A 26,673-nucleotide genomic window follows, 5' to 3' on the forward strand; every position below is an offset into this window, starting at 1 on the left:
AAACAATCAGAATTAAAATTACATAAAAACATTAAATCTAGATCTTGTAGCACCTTTGAATCTAGCTGAAAGAAAGAAGTTGGTAGCATGAACTTTCTTAACTACATTTAATGCATGGAATTATTGTTTATATAGTATAGCGCCATAAGTTTTACATGGCACTTTACGTGATCATCAAACAAGATATAGTTAAAAACCTGCCTACAGCATACAATCAGAAAACAACAAAATTATAAAATATCGACTTAACATTAAAATAACTCTTAAAACAGTAGGCTACAAAAAACAATACACACTTAATACATATTTATCTAACGGTCAAAATAAGCTGTAACCTGAAAAGTTTCCCTAAACAAAGTTGTCTGTAGTTAAACTTAACTAAGGAAGTGATAGTCTCAAAATGTTTGGGGAGAAGAGTCCAGCATCAAAAGAGAAGGGGCGAATCTGAGCTGGGGAAGATGAAACTCTTGGCTGGGTCAGGAGCCCTGGAACCTAGAGCATCATGAGCAGGATAGTAGGAGGAAACAAGAGCTGACAAACAAGGGGAGGAGGCAAACCATGCAGGGCTTTGAAGGTTAGAACAGTGGTCTCCAAACAGCCCTTTAAGAGATTTTGGACTTCAGCTCCCAGAAGCCTCAGCCATGTTGGCCAGTAGTCAAATTCTGGGAGCTGAAGTCCAAAATACCTTAAAGAGCACAGTTTGGGGCCCACTGGGTTAGAAAAAGGAGCTTATAATGAATCCTAAAAGGAATAGGGAGACAATGAAGAGATGACAGCAAAGGGGTGATATGGTCATAACGGTAAGCCCAAACCAAACCAAATCCTGGCTGCAGAACGGTGAACAGAAATCAAAGGACCAAGGTGGGACAGCGGGATTGAAGTCTACGTAAGCTGACACTGCCAACAACTTCATGCGCTGGGATAACCAAGGCTATAAAAAGAGGTGGTAACAAAGATGGTTCTGGTTTATCCCATCCTGTGATGAAATCCAGTAAGTGTATCTCAGTTGTTTCAGCTCCATAAACCTTATCTGTGCTCAGGGAAGAGGTTCAAGTGAATGAGCAATGCCAAAAGAATAACGGACTCCTGAATATTCAGGTATCTTTCTCACAAAACTACACAAAGCCGGTTGTTCACATTGAGTGTTATCGCTGGGAAAATGTGCATTAAGCTTGGCTAATACTGCTATATGCAGAATATTATTCTGGACCTAGATCCATATATAGAGCCTTTTGAGCATTGGACTATGACTCTGGAGACCAGGGTTTGAATCTCCACTTGGACATGGAAATCCAGTGGGTGACCTTGGGCAAGTCACATTCTCTCAGCCTCAGAGGAAGGCAATGGCAAACCCACTGAACAGATCGTGCCAAGAAAATCCTGTGATAGGTTCACCTTAGGAAATGAATAGAAGGCACGCAACAATAATCCATGTACTGCCAAACAAATTTTCCCTTGAAAACATTTTTTTAAAAAAAATTTTTTTTGGAAGAATAGTGAGGGACCAAACAGGTTTTGCTTGGATTGGATGGCATTAGAGGAGCAATATGTTCAGAAGAAAGCATGTGATAGGTGTGCTGGCAGGGATTTGGGCCAGCTCTGAATTTATTTCAGGACATTATTAGATCTGCAAGAGGCTGGAAGGCCCTGTGGATAGCACCTGCTCTTGCAGGAACTTCCCTGGGAAGCTCTTAATGAGCCAGGTGCCTCCTTTGACTGTTTCTGGCAGAGCTGCAGGCAGATCTTGTAAAGGTACTAATGATACTGCTTTCCCCTGAAGAAGTAGAAAGGCTCTTTTTCTGAGAGCAGCTGCCACAGTGCTAGATGAGATCAAGAGTGTATGTCCCTATAAAGCAGCAGTTCTCAACCTGTGGGTCGCAACCCCTTTGATGGTTGAACAACCTTTTCATGGGGTCGTCATATTTCCCATGGTCTTAGGAACCGTGACATGAGGTTGGGGGTGACCACAACATGAGGAACTGTATTAAAAGGTCACAGCATTAGGAAGGTTGAGAACCACTGCTATAGAGGACTCTGGATTTAAGATTTGTGGCATCTGTTTTATTGATTTCCAGAGATCCCCCCAACTGGCTGGTGTAAAACACATACTTATTTGGACTTAAAGAATACTGAGACTAAGAACTTGAATGGATCTCACATTCCTACACTAAAGCCCACTCCAGGTTAACCAAAGCTTTGTTCATTTTAGTAAGACAATTTGTGAGAGGGAAGAATTAAATTGAGATTAAAAAATGGCCATCCCTATGGATTTATTTACTACTCGGATTTAAATCTGCATAGACTATTTGTTGCTCAGCCTTGGATTTGTAGTTTGTTGTGGCACCAGAGCGCTTTGACAGGGAAAGCTAAATCTCTCCCAAAACTACAAATCCTAGGATTCCATAGGATGAAGCCATGGCAGTTAAAGCAGTATCAAACTGCATTAATTCTGAAGTGCAGATGGAGCCCTAGAGAGTGTTTTTCCTACCACCTGCTCTTTGTTTGGTGCTGTTCAGGATATAACAGTAGTGGGTGAGTAGACCTGAATCACCATACATTCTATATTAGGTACAACAGAAAGTGATTTTGCTCTATTAGATGCTTAGAAACAATTCTGCTGGAGGCAAAAGTCTTTGATAAGATACAATAAACTCTAAGAGACTGTGGGACTTTTAAAGAACTTTTTCTGTTATGAAGTACTTGCTTAAGCCATTTTGAGAAGTATTCCCTCTCCTTTCCTGTCCACAATAGATCCTCTGTGGACTTGCAACATGCTGGAAATATCAGCCAAAGACAGAGACTTGGCAGAAACCCCAGATTCTCAGAGCTGTTGTCATAAGACACAGCCAGATTTGGACAGTGGGTCCAGCTTCCTATTAGCCAAACAGTTGTTGTGTTTTTTCTTTAGACAAAGAAATGCAATTTAAAATAACAGACCCTCTAATTTGTTATCACTTTCACAGCAGGTCCGTTCTCTTCTATAGAGAGTCCTGTATCACACCTGCAAATAGGTCACTAGATATCAGAAATGTCTTTCATCAGAAACATAAGTTGATAAACATGGGTTTGTGTTGGTCAGTTGATCATGTTTGCCCAAATTTGCATATGAAGAAATTAATAGAAATGAAGAAAAAAGCATACTATTTTTATTAAAGGCATTCTAGGAAAGACAGTCCCATTAATTTTATTTCTTAATCTAACCATGACCTGGAAAACTATGGCTTTCCAGTTGGTGGTGGGTTGGAAAAACCATCATAGCCAATGGGGAGGAAATATGAGTTGTAATCCAACATCATGTAGTAGTTTGAGTGTTGGCCTATGACTCTGGAGACCTGTGTTTGATTCCCAGTTCAACCATGAACCCACTGCCTGACTGGGCAAGTCACATACTCTCAGCCTCAAGGCAATGGTAAACTTTCTCTGAACAAATCTTGCCAAGAAAACCCTGTGATAGATTTACCCCAGAGTCGCCATAAGTCGGAAACAACATGAAGAAACACAACACCCATACAAACACACTCGCCCAGCACTCTTTGTCTTCCACAGTGGCAATCACAGAAACACAAAATGAGGGTGTTTAAAAGTGCATTCAGTCAAATGGGAAAGTCTCAGATTTTGTTCCTATTTTTTTCCAATTTTATACCAAGTTAAAATAAATTGACCTTGGTAGCTGGTATTAAAAAGTCTCTGATCATATCACAAGCTGATAGAAAATATTCTAGGGTAAATGAAACTGGTATAGATCTAAATAAACATTGGAAAGATCAGGAACAAAATCAGGGACTTTCTGGCCTTTTAAAATAGTCTGAAGGTGTCCTTGGTTCTCCTGCCAACATCATTAAGATAGTAATGTTTACAGATAACAATAGTTATCTTCCCTTGTCCAGAAAAGAGCAAGAGCATGCACGCCTTGTGTCTGCGCTGGTAGTATAACCATTTTGATGTTCGCTAGCTGTTGCTGCGCAAAAAGTCTGTATGGTTTTGAAGGATCTTTCTTCCAGAAGAGGTTTAAGAGTGTGTGTCATGAGCAGCCCAAGGAAACATCTTTATATCTAGGATGCTGGGCAGGTTCCCTTGTGAGGAAGGGAGTGTGCTGGAAGGCTACTGCTTTTTCCTGTCTCTTCCTCCATTCCTCCCAAGGGCTGTGAAGCCATCAGCTCAACCCAGGTACATGGCGTCTTTACAGACAATAGAAAGACAACGTCTTGAAAAACCAACATTTTGATCACAGGACTGTGGGGGAATGACTTTTAGTGACATACAGTCCTGAATATCCAGCGATAGAATTGAAAATCTGGTTTTGAATGACGCAAGTTGTGTATAAATCACATTCTCAGCCCCCCCCCCAAATATCATGCCAGTTATATTTGTTGTTGTTGTGTGCCTTTATGTCATTTCTGATTTCTAAGGCGAACTGGGGTTTTCTTGGCAAGTTTTGTTCAGAGGAGGTTTGCCATTGTCTTCTCCTGAGCATACACACACACAAATATATGCATACACATACACACGTTGTTGAGTGCCTTGAAGTAATTTCCGACTTACGGAGACCCTAAGATGACTCTTTAATGTGGTCTTCTTGGCAAGATTTGTGCAGAGGAGATTTGCCATTGCCTTCTTCCCCAAAGCATATATACACACCCATACAAACACACAGATATAAATATATGTATACACATGCATGTTGTTGAGTGCCTTCCAAGTAATTTCTGACTTACGGAGACCTTAAGGTGATTCTATAATGTGGTTTTCTTGGCAAAATGTTTTCGGAGGAGGTTTGCCATTGCATCCAACGCATTACAAATTGTTCCAAGGTATATAACAAATTGGGTTCAAGAGAGAAAGATTACAAGTGAGGTTGCAGCCAGTTTCTATAGAGAAAGCATCATTTTGTCCCTGGCCTCAGGCAGCAAAATGAATTGGGGCTATCTGTGAACATTGTATGTTCTTACATTCAGAAGGTGGAATTATCCTGGGTACCTTTGCTTGAATGGGTGCTATTTTAGTGCCAGGGTGTCTTTGCCCAGTTAGTGCCAGAGAAGGGCACAGCAATGTTTTGTTGTGAACATGGATCTCTGTGGCAGATGCCCAAGAGGCTGGGTGTTTGTTTATGGGATTAAATAACATAATGATAGGTTGAAGGGTTGGAAGTTTCTCCACCCAGAACTGGATTTGTGGGAGTGCAAAGATTAGATCGTATTGGCTCCTATTTGTAAATGGGGCCTAAGAACCTACAACTGGGAGAGGTACAATGTGTGTGTTTGTGTGAGACAACAATCCCCATGGATATAGCTATGGGGAGGGTTTAAAATTAGGATTTTGTCTACTAAACAAGAATCTTGTGCCTCCCCCTGTGGCCAAAATAGCAATCAGAGTAGGCTGAGCCTATTTCCTTGAGACAAAGACGGGACATTGGGATGGCAAAAATGGAATGGGGATATGTAATATTCCATATTGAAGGGATTATGTATTCTATGGAATAGAGGGCATGCTTGTCAAATTTGCAGATGACACCAAATTAGGAGTAGCAGCTAATGCCCCAGAGGACAAAATGAATTTAATAGATTAGAAAGCTAGGGCAAAACTTACAAAATGAATTTCAACATGGAGAAACCTAAGGTAGAAAAAATGAAATGCTTAGATATAGGATGGAGAGACACCTGGTTTAACAAGACTACATGTGAAAGGGGTCTGGGAGTCCAAGTAGACCATAAGTTGAACATGAGTCAACAGTGCGATGCAGCAGCTAACAAGGCCAATGCGATTCTAGACTGCATCAATAGAAGTATAGTGTCTAGATCAAGGGAGGTAATAGTGCCACTGTATTCTGCTCTGGTCAGGCCCCACCTGGAATACTGGGTCCCGTTCTGGGCAAAACAATTAAAAAAGGATGTTGAGAAACTGGAGCCACGAGTCCAAATGAGGGCGACTAAAATGGTGAAGGGTCTGGAAGTATCTGCTCCACTCTGTTGCTACAACAAACTACCATTCCCAGAACTCCCTAGCATTGAGCCATGGTAGTTAAAGTCGGGTCAAACTGGATTATTTCTCCAGTGTGGATGCCGCCCTAGATGCCAGTAGGGTGGGAACTCAGGTTTCTGGAGAATGGCTGCTTTCCATTCCAGCGACACATCCTTCCTTATGTACAGGTTCAGGGTGCAATCCTATGCTAGTAATAGAGGGATAAATCCCATTGGAATCAATGGAATTTATTATTACTATTATTGTTGTTGTTGTTGTTGTTGTTAATGTTAATTTATATAGCACCATAAATGTACATGGCACTTTACAGAGATTAATTAGTTAATTAGACATTTCCCTGCCCTCAGGTTTTACAATCTAAAAAGGATACAAGGATACAAAAGGAGAAGTGTGTCTGAGCATAGGGACTAGTAGTAGGTCTCTGGAGACCAGGGTTCGAATCTTGACTCAGCCATAGAAGTCACACTCTCTCAGCCTCAGGAGAAGGCAATGGAAAAACTCTGAACCAATCTTGACAAGAAAACCCCAGGATAGGTTAGCCTTGAGGTCGCTGTATAAGGCACACAACAACAACCACAACCACACAAGGACTGCAACACTTTGCACGGATTGAACGCCTCCCCAAAAGGTTTTCCCCCATGCTGTGGCCCTTTAAGAGATTTTGGACTTCATCTCCCAGAAGACTCAGCCATGTTGGCCAATGGTGAGGGATTCTGGGAGATGAAGTTCAAAACCCCTCAAGAGTACAGTTTGGGAACCAAAAATTGAGGCAACTGCCCGCCCCGCCTCCCTCAGCCTTGGGAAGGCGGGGTTTCGTCAGGAGGGCGCCGGATTTGTCCAATAGCAGCGCGCGGAGCGGAGAGAGTGGGCGTGGCCTGCGCCTCGGCGACTGCTGATAGGCTCCTGAGTGGGCGTGGCCTGTGCCGGCCGATGCAGAGCGGCCGCGCGATGCTCATTAGCGGCGTCGGCGGCGTCGTGTGAGGCCGCTGGGTAGGTATGCGGGTTACATCATCCCCGTGTCTTCGCCTTGAACGTGGGAATGCGCGGCGGCGGTGACCCGGGAGCGGGGAAAGGGGCTTCGGGGGTTGGAAGGAGGGTTGGCGGAGGGTCCTTGTCCTGCTGCTGCCGCCGCCGCCTCTTCGAGGACGAGGGACCGGGGGAGGGTCCGACGGGAGGGAGGAGGAGGAGGAGGAGGAGGAGGGTGAGGAGGAGGGTAAGGGGCCGCTGTTGCTGTGGGCCTTCAGGGAGACCCTCTTGCCCTGGGCTTCCTCTGAGGCTGAGAGAGTGTGACTCGCCCCTGGGGCGACCCTAAGGCAAAGTCTCCTGGGGTTCTCCTGGCAGCGTTTCTTCAGAGAGGGTTTGCCTTGGTCCTCCTCTGAGGCTGAGAGAGTGTGGCCTGACCAAGGTCGCCTGTTGTGGGTTTTTGCATGGCTGTGGTTCAAACCCTGGTCTCCAGAGTTGTAGTCCATTGCTCAGATCACTGGCCACACTGGCTCTTCCTAGAACATATGTGTGTGTGTGTGTATAACTACACACACACACACACAGTACCTTTTAGTCACACACACACACACACATATATATATATAAACACATGCATATATTTAAACACACACACACACAGAGGGACACATAGGTGCACGCATTGTCAAAGTGTCCCTTTCAGTTGTATTTGACTTACGGCAACCCTATTGTGGGGTCTCTTGGCAAGTTTCTTCAGGGAAGCCTGACCATTGCCTTCTCCTCAGGCATAGATGTGTGCATCGGTTGCTGTGTGCGTTCAAGTCCTTTCTGACTCACGGCAGCCCCAAGGCGAACCTGTTGTGGGGTTTCCTTGGCAAAGTTTTTCCAGAGGAGGCTTGCCTTTGCCTTCCCCTGAGGCTGAGAGAGTGTGACTTGTTGCCCAAGGACACTCGTTGGGGTTCATGGCTGAGCTGGGAATCAAACCCTGGCCTCCAGAGTCGTAGCCAGCACTCCAACCATTAGGCCATGCTGGCCATCCAGGAGTTGGTTTTCTTCTCATCTACTTTCGTCACTCTCCAGCTGCCGCTTCCATACATATGAATGAGGAATCCAGTGGATCACACGATTCTAACTGTCCTCAGCGGTACGTCTTTGCTCTTTAAGAGCTTTTCAAATTCTTTCATGGCTGCCCTTCCCATTGCTGGCCCGCTCCTTGTCTGTTGATTTTATTTTCCCTTTCTTACCAATGTTTTATCCTAGGTATGGGGAACACTTTTAACTATCGCAGGCCCTATACAGACAGACCAAAATAAAGCTGCTTCAAGTCACTTTGGAGGTATAGTGTTTCAATGATGCATGAGTCCTAAGAGTCTGGAAGCTGCACTCCAGTCCTTGGGACTGGAGTGTGGCTTTGGTGCGGCTTCTGGACTCTTAGGATGCATGTATCATTTAAACAGCATATCTCCAAAGTGACTCAAAGCAGCTTTATTTTGGCCTGTCTGGTTGAATTTCTGCAGGTCCTTCATGGTCATTATTTCTGTGGGCAGGTGGCTGAAGTTCTGTTAGTATCATGACTGGTCTTGGCTGGGCTGGCAAGAAGTGCTTTCGTTTTGGGGGGAGATCAGTGGTCAGATGTGGGGCAGTCAGACTCTGTCCAGGTTTTCACATCAGCCAGAGAGGGGTGGCAGGGGGTGCTCCCAAAAAGGGGATGCATGGGGCAAGCAGGGGTCTCTAAGCAGGATGTCTGAGCTGGACGCTGCCCCAGCCATGCTCTTAAAGGGGAGAATATCTGGGTCGCCAGATGTTGTCAGGCCACACTCCTCACTCTTGGCTCTGCTGGCAAGGGGAGTACTGGAATGCCATGCCATCTCCGCCTATAGCCTGAGATGGTGTTGTTGTTTCCTTGACCCACTTTGACTGTGGATTGTTGCCTCAATGAAATGAGCAAGGGAGTGGGGAGATGAAAGAGCCATACCTGCTGCCCCAGATTCCCTGGAGGAAGATGTGATAAAAATATAACTTAACGATAAGATTAATGACAGCGATAAGGAGACTCGCTTGCTACCAAAGCGATGTGGCGTTTCTGTTTGGAAATTATTTCTCAGCATTTGCAAATATTGCTTGCCGTACCTGATAGCATGGGTAACGTTACAGGATGGTCCTCTGCCCAGCGGTTGCCAGGGCATCCCTCCCATTAGGCAGAGTGAGGCAGCAGCCTCAGGCATCAGACATGGAATGGTGGCAAGACGTTGAAAGGCAAAGTTGTATGCGCCACACAAAAAGTGGCCTGTACCTCCTCAGCTATTCTGTTGTCTTCAGATATGATGAGGGACACGGTGCCAAAGTAAGGTGCAATTGCTAGTTTCACTGTTTTCCCTCTATGGAATTATAACAACTATCTTGTCTTTACCTCAGGCAGCAAAATATATGGGGCCTAGCATGGCAGAATTTCTGTAACTTGGTTGTCTCTCTTTCTCAGTGTTTGGGAATTAACTAGCATCTAGATGTACTTGCCCTTCTCCTATGTCTCCCCTGGTTTGCTCTCTTAGGAATCAGAACTCCAGAAGTTTGAGCAGTAGAAATTTCTCCTTCAGTTGAGTTCAACAGCAAATTCAGGGCTGTGCATAGAGAAATGGCAAGAAACCACAGGCTCCAAATCTGCCACTTAACGTCTCCCTGCTCAGCATGGCTGTGTGATGCAATGTTAAAACTGAGGAAGTGTGTAATTGGATAGCATGGCATTGATCCTGAACCTCTGGACTTCTCTTGCAGGGGGAGAAAGTGATAATAGGGAGAAATCAGACAATAATTCTGGGATTCAAAGAAACTTTGGGAACCAGCTAAGCATTTGAACAACCCAGCAATATGAAGTAGAATACTTTAAAAAAAACAACCTATGACCTAGTTTATGAATAGGATGATGGATGCAGAGAGATCTATATGCTCATCATTACCTAGTGATCCAACAGATTCACTCTTGACTTCCAGTTCTAAATGCTTATCCTTCTTGCTATGATGGGAAAGTTTATGGATGAATGAGCAGATGGGATGAGAAGAGTGTGCTAATTCTAGGAGATGCACTCGTATCTCATTCTGCTGCTTCTGTAATATACTTTTTAGTGCTTAAAACATTAGATAGTATTGATGGGCGATTCAGATGCTTAGTTTATTGCCAAAGTATCTTTAAATCCCAGAATTACTGCCCGATTCTCCCTATTATTACATTCTCCCCCTGCAAGAGAAGTTCAGATGTTGACGAACAATGCCATGCTATCCAACGGCACACTTCCTGAGTCTTAACATTGCATCACACAGCCATGTTGAGCAGGGAGATGTTAAGCCTGTGGTTTCTTTCCCTTTCTCCATGCACAGTCCTAGCTTTGTCTGTTGCTGCTGAACTGCAGAATTAAATTGAAGGCGAAATGTCTACTGCTCAAGCTTCTTGGTTTTCTGATTCCTAAGAGAGCAAACTGGGAGACTTAGAGGAGAAGGGCAAGTCCTGTTTTGCCATAGTCAAACACGCAGGCTTCTGGATGTTAACAATTCCCAGGCGCTGAGAATTTTATAAGCCTTGGCATCCGATGAGTGAAGCAAGTTTCTTTCCAAATGCATACTTATGCCCTCTCTTTGCTAGCGCTTGGAGAGTCTGCATTGCCGCCTGTCTCTATCCTTCGGGTTCTCTCTTTTTGATAATTTGCAGGATGGATTTTTCCAAGCTCCTTGTGCCTTTCTTTTGCCAGCTGATGAAAACTTCTGATTGCATGATTTTTGGAAACATTGCCCTCTGTACTGGTTGGGGTTGCTTGGACGAAAGACTGTTGGAGGGCCTGTAATTTTCACTCTTAACAGGCTTGGCATTGTTTGCTTTGCAATGTTGCCCATTTATCTCTGCCAGCTGGGAGGGCAAGTCTGATTCTCTCTGCTCCTCCCCATTTCTTCTTCTTTTCTTTGCCACACTTGAGACTGTTAATTGTTTTTGGGTTGTGGTGTTCTGCTGGCTGAGTGTTTTTGTTTGAGTGGGAAGTCTTTGCTACATGGAAGAATATGAGGCATTGGGGATCACATGCCCTTGAAGCTCTGGGAATGCTATGCAAGATGGCTCAGCTTTTGAAAAAAAGTTTCTTATTTAGAAGTACAGCTACAAAATCTTTCCAGAAACCCTGGCAGTTGTAGCTGGGGAAAAAAATAGTGTTTCCAGTTACTTTGGAAATTTGCCTCTCCACGGAACATAGCTCTGTTGAACTCTGTTAAGAAGATAACTTTATAGCATTAGACACAGTGGAGGCTTAGAAACTTTGCTGTAGATACACAATATTTGTTCACTCGCCTCTTCTTTTGGTCACACTGATATGATTCTTGGACACAGGGTATCACACACGATTTCTGCATGCAATGGGTATCATCTTGCTAATTCTGCACAGTTGGATTGCTTGCACTTCAAAAGGACCCTCAGTTGATACACTTTAGGCCCTTAACAGATGAATATCCAGACTTGGAGAAGAGTGTATCGGCCACTGGCAGAACATCTGCTTTGATAGAAAGTCTGAAGTTCAATTCCTGGCATCTCCAGGTAGGCCTGGGACAGATCTGTATCTAAAATCCTGCCAATCCCAAGCTAGTTGAGGATCGAGCAATCTTGTTTTCTGCTGCTCCAGAGAATAGGACCCAGAACAGTGGATTCAAACTACAGAAAAAGAGATTCCAGCTCAACATTAGGAAGAACTTCCTGACAGTAAGAGCTCTTCAATAGTGGAATACAGTGCCTTGGAATGTGGTAGAGTCTCTTTCTGAGGTTTAAACAGAGGCTGGATGTCCTTCGCTTGGGGTGCCTTGATCCTGTGTTCTTGCATGGCAGGGGGCTAGACAGTTTGCTCTCTTAGGAATCAGAAAACAGGATGGGTCTCTTCCAACTGTAAGATTCTGTGATTCTAGTTACCATTGGATAGATAACCTGGCACAAGGTGGGCCAGTGGAGTGACACACTTCTAAATCAGCTTCTAAAGGTTAAGACGGCTGTCTGCACTAATATGGATAAATGCAGAGTTTGGAAAAGAATTCCCAAAGTCCTTCAGTGAGCATGGAAGTTGTAGTTCAAAAATGTTATTTTCCAAGATTTGGAGAGACTTCTTTTCTCAGGTGGGCTGACTTCGTTTCAAATGTGTATGTTTAGTCCACGTTCTTATTTCCCCCCGTGACTACATATGTAGTGGTAGAACAAAATGGGATCTGACTATGAAAGAGAAAGATCACATACTCGTTTAGCTGTTTAAAAGTTTAGAGATGGCATTGAAGAGCTGTCTTTGTATTAGGTTGCCTCCGCACTGCAGATATAATCTGTTTTGACTCCACTTTGACAGCCATGGCTCAATCTGTGGAATTCTGGAAATTGTAGTTTGTTGTGGTACCGGAGCAGAGCTCTGGTCACTTTAAGGCATATGTGGAAAAAAATCACAACTGGCTCCCAGAGACCTGAGAAATGTAGCAGCAGAAATGTGCATCTTGGCGTGAGGGTTGGTGCCCGTTGAGATTAGGTGCATAATTAACACTTTACTCCTAATGCCTAGAATGCTTTGGGGACTTTAAAATTTTTAAAAGTACATGAAAGGATGTTGACATATAAGTGCTCCTCTTGTACTTGGGGGATGGAAAAATAAGTACAAAAATGTTTGTGGCAGCTCCCTCTCTGCCACCAGCAGTGCCAAAGGCAGATTCCTTATTCAGAAAGATTGCTTCTTCTTTTCCCATGATGGAAAGGAGAGGGGAGACAGGTGTTGAATTCCAACTTTCTTTCTTTCCTGAGCTCAGTTTTCTTGAGCCCAGCTAGCTTGGGCTATAGTCAGGGACATGAAGGTTGAAGTCCAGCAACATTTGGAGGCTTCTGTACCTCTGATTTTAATGACAGATACATGCCGTGGAGAGCCAGCATGGTGTAGTGGTTTGAGCATTGGATTATGATTCTGAAGACCAGGGTTCGAATCCCAGCTTGGGAATGACAAGAGATCCATCAGTAGATAGACAGATAAACTTCTTGTGGAAGAAAAGTCTTTTAATGGGAAGTGTTATGCTTTGATCCTTTTAACTACTGTATATTTTAATGTGTTTTCAACTGTTTCAGTTTAGTGTATTTAATGTAATTGTTTATTTAAATGGGATTTAAAAAACTTGTTATTTTGAATAGGTTTTAGTTTCACTTTCTTTTAATTAGATGTAAGCTGCCTTTGGTCCCAAAGTGGGAGAAAGCAGGATATTGATTTATTAATGAAATAAAAATATTGATTAATTAAATAAATAGAAAATCACGACTCCAAGAATCTTTGCACTTGCTTTCTGTGAGCTGTAGTCCAAAAAAAAAAAAAAAAAAAAAAAAGTAGCATTTGAAAGCTCTCTGTGCATCTTGCAAACTGTAAGGCAATGCAGCTTTTCAAACCATGCTCTCTGAAACCTTCAGAAACAATTTTCAATGGAATGCAAGTTGGGCAAGGGAGCCGAGTGCAACCAGTGTGAGGAAAGGAAATTGAGGTCACCGCTGAATAAGGGCTGTGTCTCAGGAGATGTTTTAGCCAAGTGTATGAAGCTCTTGGGTCTTGGCTTGGGTCTATTAAAGTGAGCTTTCCCTGCAAACCCAACTGTACATGTACCGTCGAGACAGCTTGGCTGGAGCTCTGCTGAGGTTGTCTGAGATGAGTCCTCCTAAGTTGCTTTGCTTTCGCTGTGTGTTAGCTTGGAAAAAAGTTTTTTCTGGTATTCATCTTCTAGAATGCTTCAGCTACCATGGTCAGTGGTCATACTGGCTGGCAGATGGTGTGAGTTGTACTCCAGAAAGCAACTTTTCCAAGCTGTGATAAGTTTTGGATGGATGATTGTCCCATGATGGAGAGTTGCATTATATGTGATGATGATGATTACAGAATCACAGAGTTGGAAGAGACCTCAAGGGCCATCCAGTCCTCCCCCTGCCATGCAGGAACTCACAATCAAAGCACCCCAAACAGATGGCAATCCAGTCTCTGTTTAAAGACCTCCAAAAAAAGGAGATTTCACCACACTCGGAGGCAGCGTCTTCTACTGTTGAACAGCTCTTACTGTCAGGAAGTTCTTCCTAATGTTTAGGTGGAGTCTCATTTCTTCTAGTTTGAATCCATTGTTCTGGGTCATGTTCTCTGGAGCAGCAGAAAACAAGCTTGCTCCCTCCTCAATAGGATACCCCTTCAAATACAGGCTATCATTTCACCTCTTAACTGTCTCTTCCCCAGGCTAATCATATCCAGTTCCCTAAGTCTCTCCTCATAAGGCATGGTTTCCAGACCCTTCATCATTTTGGTCATCCTCCTTTGGACATGCTCCAGTTTTTCAACATTGTTTTTGAACTGTGGTGTCTAGAACTGGACACAGCGTTCCAGGTGAGGCCTGACCAAAGCAGAATAGAGTGGTACTATTACTTCCCTTGATCCTAGGCACTATACTTCTATTGATGCAGCCTGGAATTGTATTGGCCTATTTAGCTGCTGCATCCCACTGTTGATTCATATTCAACTTGTAGTCTGCTAGGATTTCTAGATCCTTTTCACATGTAGTCTTGTTGAGCCATGTGTCCTCCATCCTATATCTCTGTTCATTTCATATTTTTCTGCCTAAGTGAAGTGCCTTACATTTCTCTGTTGAAATTTATTTTGTTAATTTTGGCTCAGTTTTCTAATCTGTTCAGGTCATTTTGAATTTTGATAATCTCCGCTGGGCTATTAGGTACTATTACAGTTGGCCCTTCTTATCAGCAGATTCATTATTCACAGATTCAAGCATCCACAACTTGAAAATATTCTAAAATAATATAAATTCCCAAAAGTAGACCTTGATCTTGCCATTTTAAATAAGGGGCACCATTTTACTATGTCATTGTATATAATGGGACTTGAGCATTAGTCCCATTATATATATGATTATGGTATCCACAGTGGCTACCAAGGGCCCACTGTATATTTGTTGTTGTTGAGAGCCTTCAAATCATTTTGGATGTTTCGTGTCCCTAATATAAACCTATCATGGGATTTTCTTAGCAAGTTTTGTTAAAAGGTGGTTTTTTTGTTCTTTTGCCTTCTTCCGAGGCTGAGAGAGAGTGTGTGACTTGCCCAAGCTCACCCAGTGGGTTTCCATGGCTGAGCAGGGCTCTCTAGGGTCTTAGCCAAACACCGAAACCACCACACCATGCTTGGTCTCATTGTATTTACTGTATATCCCTCCTTTTCCCCACTATGATAGTCAAGGTGATTTACAACAGTAAAAACAAGCATAGCTAAAAATTCACAACATGTGAAAGTCTAAAATGTAAATCAATTATAAAAAAAATTAAAATCTGTCAAAAACATGAGCCATTGAAAAGAAAAAAAGCAAATGCAAAACCCAGCACATGATGCAAAGCTCTTTCCCCTTGAACAATCAGTCTTCCATTTTATTCTCCATGTGAAAATTCATCTTTGCAGGCCTTCCAAAACGATACTGTCCTGTGTGAATAAACAGGGTAAAATAATCCCCCCATCCAAGAATAGCTCAAGAGATTTTGCTTTCCAAAAGAGAGTGACAAATGTCACCTCTTCAACATCCATCCAACAAAATCAAGGTGTAAATTATCCCAAACCAGACAAGTTATTTTGAGTGAAAAATGGTACAACCACCTCTCTCTTTCCCTGATAATAAAATATAATAAAAACAAATTCAATAATTAAGTCTGTGCTGTTATCTTATGGAATTTGCTGCTTGAAGTGGATGCTTCATTCTCTTTAATGGGAAGCCTGGCCCTGCTCCCATTCTGAAATCAAAATAGGTTTAGAGAGACATGGACACACAGTCAACACAGAGGCTTAATTCCAGAAAACGCACACTGCTAAATGCATGGATTAAAACAATTATTTTTATCAGAGGTTCAAATGCCAGCAAAGTGTGCATCAGGAAGATGGATATGGACAGAGTATTTCATAAAGGAGGATTTTCTCTGGACATCCACACACCAGGTTGTAGCTCAGTGGTTGTGCATCTGCTTTGCAGGCAGAAGGTCCAGGTTGAACCTCGGCGGGGCTGAGAAGAACTCCTGTCCAAACATCTAGAGATGCCAGTCAGTGTAGGTTAAGGGTGGGCAATAAATCATCTGACTTGATGTTGCATCACCCACATACCATCATGTCCTCCAAACTAGTTTAAAAAAATGAGAGAACATCATATCTCTTGAAGCTTCTAGGAAGAATGCTTTACCTTTGAAATAAGTCCTCCAGCATCATGTTTTGATCCTCCAGAATTGGTTTTTAGGAAATGAGAAGTGGACTTCTAGCCACATCCAGATAGACGGAGTGCTACATCCATGGTGGATCTTGGGAGGGGGACTTATCCATGTCCATTGTCCATGGAATGTTTTTACCCTTGATACTGACAATATGGGACTCAAAGGACCACTCGTCTGAGTTAATATAAAGCAGAATCTTCTGTTCCTCAACCAGCACATAGAAATAGCCATCTCCCTTGTAGCCATCCTCTTTACCTTTAGAGCTTTTTCTGGAATACCTAGAGGAGAATCCATAAAATCCAAAAAAGATCTTAATGATCAAGTGGTTCATCTAGGAGCAGGTTTTGGAAGGTGCTATTTGGGAAATTAGTTCTGTGACGCAGGCTGGATCTGCACTGCATAAATAATCTAGTTTGACACCACTTTAACTGCCATTGCTCAATGCTATAGACTTCTGGGAATTGTAGATTGTGGGAGGCAGTTGTGAATTTTACCAAGGTATGCCTTAAAGTAATAACCAATGATACTTCCCAGAATTCCATAGCATTGAGCCATGGCAGAAAAAGTGGTGTCGAACCAGATTATTTCTGCAGTGAGGACAAGGTGACACTCCCTGTGGGGAACATTCATGTGCAGAGTAGCTCTGACAACCAGTCAGGCAAGATGTGGCAAGGAAGATGGGTATTTGTGGGCCTCTGCAACCGTTCAAGGTGTGTGATGGGAACAGCCTCTTCCATAGAAGGCAGAATGAGGCCAACAGCTGTTGGTCTCCTAATCAGGATGAACTAGCATTCTAAAAAAAGGGGGAAAATATCTGTCTTAGTTTAAGCTTTGGTATCCTTCTGCGGTGTTGTATAACCATGCCACACTTGGTTTAGGGTGGAATTTGAGGGCAGATGGCCTGAAATCACTGTTGTGTGAGTGTTTCTGTATGTTTCAGTGTAAAATGATGTTGCCTGTTTGTATGGTTTTTAAATTTGCCTTGACATAGTAAGATATCTGCCCATAGAGATAAATGAGATTTTATTCAAGAGATAATTTGTACCTGATAAGTTACATAAAGATAGCCTGAGCTTGAGATAGGTCTTGCTCAGACAATCCTGCAAACCATGGTTAGAAGAATTAGGACCAAGCAGAGCCTTGGGTCTTTATACTATACTTGCAGATAAAGATGTCTACATATGTCCAGTTCTAGTTAGTAGGAAACCATAGTTGGCACTTCCATCTGAATGCAGTAAATTATGGGTTGTGGAAACTACTTTGCCCTTGAAAACATAGCTTGACCCTATTGAAGGACAAATAACTTTACAGTAATCTTAAATCTTCTAATCTCTTCCCTTCACACGCAAAGGATAGTGCAAGGAGAAGAAGGAGTGTGTGTGCCAAGGAGTTGCATCTACTTTTTTCTCTTGAAATGACAAGCCCTATTTTGACCTGATTGAAAATCATGGGTGCATTGCCAATCTTTGAGAACAGTCACGAGGTGTGATGAGAGATGGGAAATATCCTTTTGTAGGTGCATGAGAAGTAGTTGTCCCATGTAATAAAGGCTTGGTGTGCCAGGACAAAGTTAATAAGGAAAGCATTAGACAGGAAGCTAAAAATATGCCACGTGGGAGAAGGAATTGACAAGAGGCTTTGTCGAGAGAATCTAGTTCAGGTGGTGTTGCTGCAGAGCAAAAGGATTCTGGGAAACAGAACGTGTCTAGGATGAAAAGGAACCAAGGGGCAATTACGTTGAGGCGTCACTTTCTTTGCTAAAGGATGCTGATACAGGTTTTGCATGCTTGTGTTTATATCCTGCTTTCTTTCCATCATAGAGTTCAAGGTGGTGTGTGTTAAGTTCCTGTGTGGTCCTTCCAGGCATTGATCATGTACAAACTTGTTCAGTTTAAGCAAAAGTATTGAGTCATGCACTGAGAGCCAGGGTGGTGCAGTGGTTTGAGCATTGAACTGGGGGCACTACTTTGCCATGGAAAGGCACCATGTGACCTTGGGCAAGTCACACTCTCTCAGCCTCAGAGGAAGACAAAGGCAAACCCCCCCCCCCCCCCCCGAACAAATCTTTGGCAAGAAAACCCCATGATAGGGTTTCTGTAAGTTGGAAATGACTTGAAGGCATACAACAAGAGTTGAATCATGCACCTTCATACCATCTTCTGCAGTCAAGCATTGTAGCAATTGTGGGGTATGTGTTTGTGCTGAATGACCTGGTTTTACAGTCTAGGATTAGAAGTTTGAGGACAAATGGGGACAGAGACAACCTTTTACCAAGTCAAACACTTTCTCTGTCTATTCCAGAATTAACTGCTCTGATTGCTCTCTAGTGCAAGGCAGTTGGGACAATTCTTGTCCTCTTGGGTTTCCAAGATGGTCACATTCCCTGTACGATGTCATCATAATTTGATGGTTTCCAAGCTTTTGGTTGTCACCACCTCCAGTGCTAAAAGGTTGAAATGCTTTTCCTAAGGCATAGTTATGAGCAGTAAAATCTTTAAGGTAGGCACTAGATCCTGTCTAATCTTGGGAGCAGGGTCAACTGTGGTTACTATTGGGATGGGAGACCGCCAGGGGAGATCTCAGCAACTCCCAGTGCAAAAAATTGCATATTAGAAACAATTAGACATATTTTCACACACGCTCCTAATAGCTCTTTAAGGACTTCCAAGTTGTGTGCCTGTGTGAATGGTTTTCAGTACAGTTTGGGTTCAGCAAAACAAACAAAAAACTTTTAATCAGATTATAAATGCCACATTTTGCTTTCCATCACATTTCAGTCTTCAAGTACTTGAAGTCAGCCTGCAAAATACCAATGGTCTATCATACTTTATTATTTCACTAATATTTTTTTACTTTTGAGTAAATACCTTCCAGGCTAGCTAAATCAGATATAGATGTCTTTAAAGTAGGAGAAATCATTATGCGAGAGCATCCCAAAAATGTGAGTTTGTCTCAGTTGTGTCTCAGGCTTTCAGAGGAAAACAAAAATCTGTTTAGACTTAATCAGACACTTGATTTATCCAGACCAGTACTGTCAACACCAATAGTTTCATGGAATTTCAGATGAAATTTTTCCCCTGTCTGCCCAGAGACCTGTACACCTACAAGTTCGGTTCATTTCCAAATGTATGAGAAAGTAGTAGAGATCAGCATCATTGTGGGAAGGTTGCTTTTAATTAATTGGCTAAATAAAATTTCAGGCAGTGCAACAAAGAATGGTTTGTATCCTTGAGTTATCACTCATTTTTTAATGAATAAATTAGAATCTAATTGCTAACTTTAGATTTTAATTTTATGCACTGAGTTAAAATCTAATTTTTTCTGGTCCATTTGTTCACCTGCAGTATTGTATGTGGTTCAATTTGTGGTTCAAAAATTAGAAATTAGACATCTTCGTCTTCCAATATGATGTTACTTTTGTAGCTGATGCAAACATTAATTAAATATTTTGAAAGGGTATAGGGCATAGAAAAGTTTGGGAACTACTGCTGTAGGATGTTCCCATCGCAGTTAGAGTGGAATCATGGTGCTAGAATGGTGTACACTCATCCCTCCACATTTGTGGCTTTGACATTTGCAGATTTGATTATTCATGGATTTTATTAATATGTTCTCTCTATGAATATCTAGGTCCTCCATCACAGCTCTGTGGTCAACTTTAACCAAAAATCACACTGAAGGACCTAGAGATTCCTAGAGAGAACACTCTGCTAGGCATTTGTAGTTCCTCCAGCGCAATTCTGTGGTCAATGTCTGACAGATGTTGACCACACAGTTGGACCCAGAGATTCCTGGAGAGGTGTTCTCTCAGATAAAAACATAGTGTTTTTGTTATTTGCGTTTTTTCCACATTCATAGTGGTCCTGTGCCCCTAACCCCAGCAAATATGGAGGGACTAGTGCAATGTGGAAGGACCCAAGCCCCAGTGGTTCCCAAACTTTGGTTTTCTAGCTTGGCCAACTGTCAGGAGTTCTGGGAGCTGAAGTCCAAAATATTTGGAAGATCAAAGTTTGAGAATTACTGCTAGAGCATCCAAATAATGCTGCTGCTCCAGGATCTGGGATTTCCCTGCTTCTTCAAGCCTAATGGAGAGAGGCAAATTTGTCTTACTGTGCCTGTCAGCATCAGTATCAGTTATCTTGTGTGCATGTACTTACACTAAGTTGCTTGTAGTGCCAACGGTGGGGCAGGATTATACAAGGAAACCAGGAGCTTCTTTTGAAGAAGCGATGGATGTATTTCAAGGTCCCAGTGCCCCGCTGTCAGAAAACTTCTACCCTGCCAACCGGTGAGCTGCTTAAGGAGATGCCACCTCGGGTTTGAATGCTGACCTGCCAAGAATGCTCCAGTTACATGTTTGCCAGCTTCCTGATTCAGAGCTTGTGTAACCAACTCTGCCGGCTGGCAGGAGCTTTGACAGAAGTCCGGGAACTGAAGAAGGAGGGATGGCTGTGAAAGGAGCGTGTCTCGGCATGGGGTGGGGAAGGCCTGGCTAATAACTGGAAGGCCCTCCGGATGGGGACTTTTCATCTCGTGTTTCAGTAAGTGTGTCGCACAATGAAGGAGGGAATTTGGGTTTTGAGAGTGGAGGCTGGATTTATGGTTCAGAAATGCTGGCATTTCAAGTCTAGTAGGACTATAATGTCTTACTGAAACAGAACTGTAATTTTCTGTCTTTGTAGGTTTTTTCCTGCCACCCAGCTTGGAAAGGTTACTTTTTTTGAACTACAGTGCCCTTCAGCCAGCTTGTGCCCATCAGCCAGTGCCCATCAGCAGAAGGAATCTGTTGTTGAAATTTTTTTAAATTTCCCAGTTTTGATTCCTCCCCCCACCATGCTTTGACTTCTGGGGGAGAGTTGACTGAAAAGGTAATGTTTCTAGTCTTGGGAATTTTAAAAAAGATTTATATATACAGTTGGCCCTTTGTATCCATGGATTCTTTATCCACAGATTCAACTATCCACGGCTTGAAAATAATTTAAAGATATATAAATTCCCCAAGCAAATCTTGTTTTTGCCATTTAATATAAGGGGCACCACATATCACTGTGCCATTGTGTTCAATGGGATTTGAGCATCCTTGGATTTTGGTATCCACGGGGTGGGGGGGATGGGGGGGTCCTGGAACCAAACCCTAGCAGATACTAAGGGCTTGCTTATGTCCAAAAGCACTTTTAATGTTCAAGTGGAGGAGTGGTGGTGCAGCTCTGTATTTTTGGGCTTGGCTACCATACGATGGGAATCTAGGGTCTGTGTGCACTGATTTAATCCTACAACGAGGAGCTCAAATTTGCACTTGTGCCAACTGTAGGAGTTGAAACAACACAGAATTGTTCTCGGCAGAGATATGTAGTCTCTGGAAAAGCTACTGTTTTGGATTACAGCTCCCAGAATCCCCCAGCTAGCATGGAAGCTTTACTCAAATCTCCAACCTTCCTTAGGTCAAATGCTGTCAGGGTGATAGATATTTACCTGGGGATGGGGGTTATTTTCCTTTTTGGGGTGTGACTCATGGGACATCCTTTCTGGAATGCAAGATGGATACAAGATGAATGAATGAATGCAAGATGAAGGACTGATCATGTACCTCCCCGTCTCTTCCCTTCCCTGCTAAGGAATCCAGCCTTTGCCCGGACAGGCATTTTTCCCCTTTATCCGCTCTTGAAAAATCCTAGCTTAAATTGCGTCTGAGCAAATCTCTGCCTTGTCTGATTGAGGCAGAAAATCCACTTAGGGCCTCTCTCTCTCCCCCACCTTTTCCTCCCCTTATCCCCAGTAATGCGTATAATTCTTGCCAGTAGTATGGGCTGCAGGGATTGTTTTGCTGGAAAAATCGATCCAAACGGTGCTGGTGCTGGGTAGTTACAACTTTATGGGTTGAGAGTTCCTGTGGTTTAGAGGCAGTGCTGTGATCTCGGAAGTGCAGGAATGACAGAAAAATCTAATCTCTCTATTTAGCTTTGCATCTCTGTATTTAGCTTAAATGTACCTGTAGTTTTCCCCAGAACTGCAAAAATCCTGTCTCTGTATTTAGCTCTGTCTTGCTTTTCAGATGGCTTTTGGTCAGAGGGATGTGAGGTGAGGTGACAGGAAGGTGATTCAGGCCAAAGGAGGAGTTGGTGGAAGATCTTGGAAAAGTTCCTTTTTTGGACTCCAGCTGGCAGAATTCCCCCACTGCTACCATCATCAAAGGCAGCATCTGCACTGCTGAAATAATCTAGTTTGAGACTAGTGTAACTGCCATGGCTCAAGGCTATGGAATTCTGGGAATAGTACTTTTTGTGAGATGTTTAGACTTCTTTGTCCTGAGGCATGGCAGTTAAAGTGGTGTCAGACCAGATTATTTTGGCGGTGTGGATGCAGCCATAGATAAGTGGCCTTCCTGGCTCAGGAAATTTGGGGATGGCAGTCTAAAAAAAGTAAATCTTAGAAAAGACAGGCCTGCCTGGATTCTGGGGATTGCAGAATAAAAGTAACTTCTCCTGGTTTTGCTGGATGGTGCAGGCCACAGTGAATTGTGCCAATATAGTGTAAGGGAGTAAGCTTTTTTCTGAAATTCTGGTGTAGGCCAGTGTGGGGTCTGTAAACTATAGTCCAAAACACACTGCAGAAATAACCCAGTATGAGACCACTTTAACTGCCCTGGCTCAGTGCTAGAGAATCCTGGGAATTGTAGTTTAGTGTGACACCAGAACTCCCTTACAGAGAAGGCTCAATGTCTCACAAAACTACAGTTCCTGAATTCCCTAACATTGAGCCAGGGCAGTTAAAGTGGTCCAAAACTGGATGATTTCTACAGTGTGTTTTGGCCCTATGACAACACCCTCCTGGTCTGGTGGTTGTAACACATGGAGGCTTAATTCCTGTTGGTAGTCATGACTAGAGTAGGTCCATTGAATCAATGGGATTTGTATGTTGACTCACACTATTCAATTGATATTCTATTCTAGTTGGGACTAACCAACAAAATGCCAGCCAAAGCTTCCTGTAGAACTCTTGCTTTTGTGTCAACATTGGCAAGGTTGCAGACAACTCTTGCACCTTTGATGTGGCAGCAGCATGAGACCCAAGGTGAAGGTGCCAGTGCTGACACCTGGTGGATCAATCTATGAATGAGGCAGGACAGGACATGACATGTAGAATCCATCTAAAATGTGCAGGCAAAGTAGTAGCAAACCTACCTTTCACAATTGAACTCATCCCCTTCAGACTAAGGAGAGGATGACAAGCATCTCCATCTTGTCTGGGTTCAAGTCAGTCTGGTTGCCCTCATCCCTTCCCTCCTATCCATAGCTTCCAAGAGAGGAATCCTAATGGGTATGCAATGAGAATATTATGAAGAACTATTTATCACTATATTTATTAGGTACCATATATTATCGACTATGTCGATCTCATGTATAAGTCAAGGGTTGGTTTTGGGGCCAAAATTATGGATTTTGATATGACCCGAGGATAAGTCGAGGGTAAAATCTAGGGGCATACAACAAAGAATGAAGCAAAGGAAAATAATGCTAAAGAACTTGCAATATTCCAGCAGGCATTACTGCTTGTGCTCACACTAAAGGCTGGATTGATGAGAGATTTTAGCTGCTGCTGTCTCAGGGTACGTTGTTTACTGTCTTCTTGCAAAATCATGAGATTTGCAAGGAGCTGAATGGTTGTTTATGAACAGAAGGGATGGCTATGATAAAGGCAACACCTATGGCTCTCCTCCTTCCCTTGTTATTCTCACACAGGGTGATTGGATGTCCTAACTGCAAAGGAGGACAAGGCACTGCAAAATGTCGGTCATTCCAGAAAAATGTAGGACATTTCAAAATAAAAACTAAACACACTGCTAAAAATATGAATTCACGCTTCTTAGTTGTGCTCAAAATGGAGGATATTTTGGAATTCCTCCCAGACAGAAGGCTGAAATGTAGGACATGTCTTGGAAAAAGGGAATGTCTCAGCACCCTGTTCTCACAACAATCCTGTGAGGCAGGTCAGGCTGAAAAAGAGCCTGCCTGGCTTAGATGACCCAGTGAGTTTCATGGCACAATGTGAATTTGGACCAGGGTTTCCCAAGTAACAGTCCAATCCTCTAACCACTATACCATGCAGCACCATCACAAGGTGCAGTATAGAGTAGTTAAAAAAAAAAGATAGGACCTGCCCTGAGAAGAAAGAACTGTAAATTTAAGCAGACTTTTTTGGGTTGAGTGTGTTAGTTTCACAACATGAGAAATGCACCACAAAGAGAATGTTTTTTTTCCACAGTTTGTACTTGAAATGTCTGAAGCAAACCTACCAAGTTATACAGCACTGTTCCGATGCTGAGATGGGCAGAGAAAGAGGAAGAAAGTGTAAAACGATAGTTGTGTGTCTGGACTGATGTTAAAACCGGTAAGGCTAAGTTCTCCACCATTTTCAACTCCTGGAAATGCATTCCTTTGCTGATGCTGGGCTGCCAAACATAACTTCCCGAAATAAATACTGTACAGAGATCAAGCTGTGAACCAGGAAATCAGTATGAAAAGGCAGCCTCTACTCAGCTAAAGCCAGTGTTCTTTCTCTGGTCCCGGGAGAGGTCCTATTTGTGCTACTCTTTATTCTCCTAAAACAAGGGTGGGACTTAGGTGTGTATGTATACATGCGTGCGTGCGTGTGTAAATGTGCCTTCAAGACACTTGTAGATTTATGGCAACCCCATTAATTTTCATAGGGTCTTTTTAGACAAGGAGTACTTAGAGGGGTTTTTGCCAGTTCCTTCCCCTGAAATATAGCTACAGCATCTGGTATTCATTGGCGGTTTCCTATCCAACCAGGACTGACCCTGCTTAGCTTCCAAGCTCAGATGGGGTCTGATGCGTTGTAGCCTCCCATATATTTGTTGGTGTGCAGTGCCCAGCATCCCTCATTATTAGCTATGTTGGCTAGGGCACATTGACTTGCATCAGATCTCATGGAAAACCATGCTTCTTGTCATGTGCATGAGCTACAGTGTGATTCAGTCTTGCTTACTCTTTCCTCTTCTTTTGTGCAACAGAGTAAGATATTAGGAACTCTGGTTTCTAGTTTTAAACTAATCACAATAAGCTTGAACTGTGAATGGAAGAGAACTGGCTTATTGAATCCAAAATAAACCATGATCTGTAACCACAATGTGATCTCTGCTGATGGTTGTTTAAAACATAAATTTAAAATAATCTAAGGATATAATTTGTACTGTTTCCAGCTGTGGCCTTTCATTTTTCCCTTCCTACTCATGCCTCATAAGTGTTGCTGTTCTGATTTGTGCCACATCCTGGGCAAAATGAGTGCGCTCAACAGCCTCTCTCCAGTTTCTCTGTCTACAGGATGAGCTGAGCCTTTGTGAGCTGTTGTGGGCCTGGGAGTGGCTAAAAGTAGCTACAAAGCTTACCCAGAAATAGATTTGAGATTTCCAAGAAAACAGCTCCCTGCTTGAGATCAAAAGCTACTTGATCCTCTCTCTCGTGCCGCATAAACCTCCTCTTCCAATCCACACTGGGTAGGTCCAGTCCTTTGCAGACAAGTATATTGTGGATTGCATGGCCTCAGCCTTGAATCAGCCTTGTACTTTGATTTGTTTTCGAACACAGGGAGAGTGGGGAGAGAGCCAGGGTGCGGGAGACTGTCCCTTGTAACTCATGACTTGCTGGCCCAGGTGCTGAAATCAAGTTGGTGCATTTGCTGCTTCTAGTAGAACAGACATACCTTGGTTAGCAAAACTTCTGACAGTGAAGCTCCCCACTACAAAAACTTTTAATGCCCTCCCCCAGCCCTCTTTTCCTCCTCATCCTTTGTATGCTGTTGTGTGCCTTTAAGTCCTTTCCAACTTATGACAACCCTAAGGCAAACCTATCATTTTTTTGGGGGGGGGGAGATTTGTTTGGAGGAGGTTTGCCATTGCCTTCTCCAAAGGCCTTGTCCAAAGTCACCTATTTGGTTTCCATGGCCATGCTGAGATTTGAACCTTGGTCTCCAGAGTAGAACACTCAAACCTCTATGCAGCACTGGCTGCTCTGTATACAGTGACTTCCCCAAGGTCACCCAGTGGGTTTTATGGTTGAGCTGGGAATCAAAGCCTGGTCTCCAGAGTCAGACCAACACTCAAACCACAGTGCTATACCAGCTTTAGCTGGCTTTAGCTGTCTAGCTAGAGTGAGCGAAGAGCCATCCTTTGTCCAGCTGTCTCTTTTTAGCAGCACTGACATTTGAAGGATGGTGAAGAAAGCTTGGAGAAACACTTTGGGTGTCAGGTTGCAGCAGTTTATATGCAGTAAACAATGCGATAAACAGGGCTGGAACTGGAAAGGAACAGGATTCTACTCTAGGGTACTCTGTCGAAGCTGCATGTGCCTGCCTACAGCAAGCAGTGCAAAAAACAGCTACCTCCAGAATGCTTTAGTGAGCAAGTGTGCATAGCAGAATAAATTAAAATAAAATAATAAAAA

The 26,673-nt window shown here is 43.0% G+C and overlaps 1 protein-coding gene across 2 annotated transcripts in view; it reads left to right on the forward strand.

Moving 5' to 3' along the window:
* Window positions 1–20,685: 20,685 nt before the first annotated feature.
* Window positions 20,686–26,673, forward strand: part of GRAMD2A (GRAM domain containing 2A) — a 38,606-nt gene continuing 32,618 nt past the window's right edge. Inside the window, exon 1 of one of the 2 annotated variants that reach the window (XM_042475839.1) lies at window positions 20,686–20,754. In XM_042475839.1, the coding sequence (XP_042331773.1) occupies window positions 20,729–20,754 (26 nt within the window). In that variant the 5' untranslated portion in view covers window positions 20,686–20,728. Of the gene's footprint in view, window positions 20,755–24,483; window positions 24,602–26,673 lie in introns of those variants that run through there. The other variant, XM_042475840.1, reaches the window with a different exon arrangement.

The sequence above is a fragment of the Sceloporus undulatus genome, chromosome 6 (genome assembly GCF_019175285.1).
Source record: "Sceloporus undulatus isolate JIND9_A2432 ecotype Alabama chromosome 6, SceUnd_v1.1, whole genome shotgun sequence".
NCBI lineage: Eukaryota > Metazoa > Chordata > Lepidosauria > Squamata > Phrynosomatidae > Sceloporus > Sceloporus undulatus.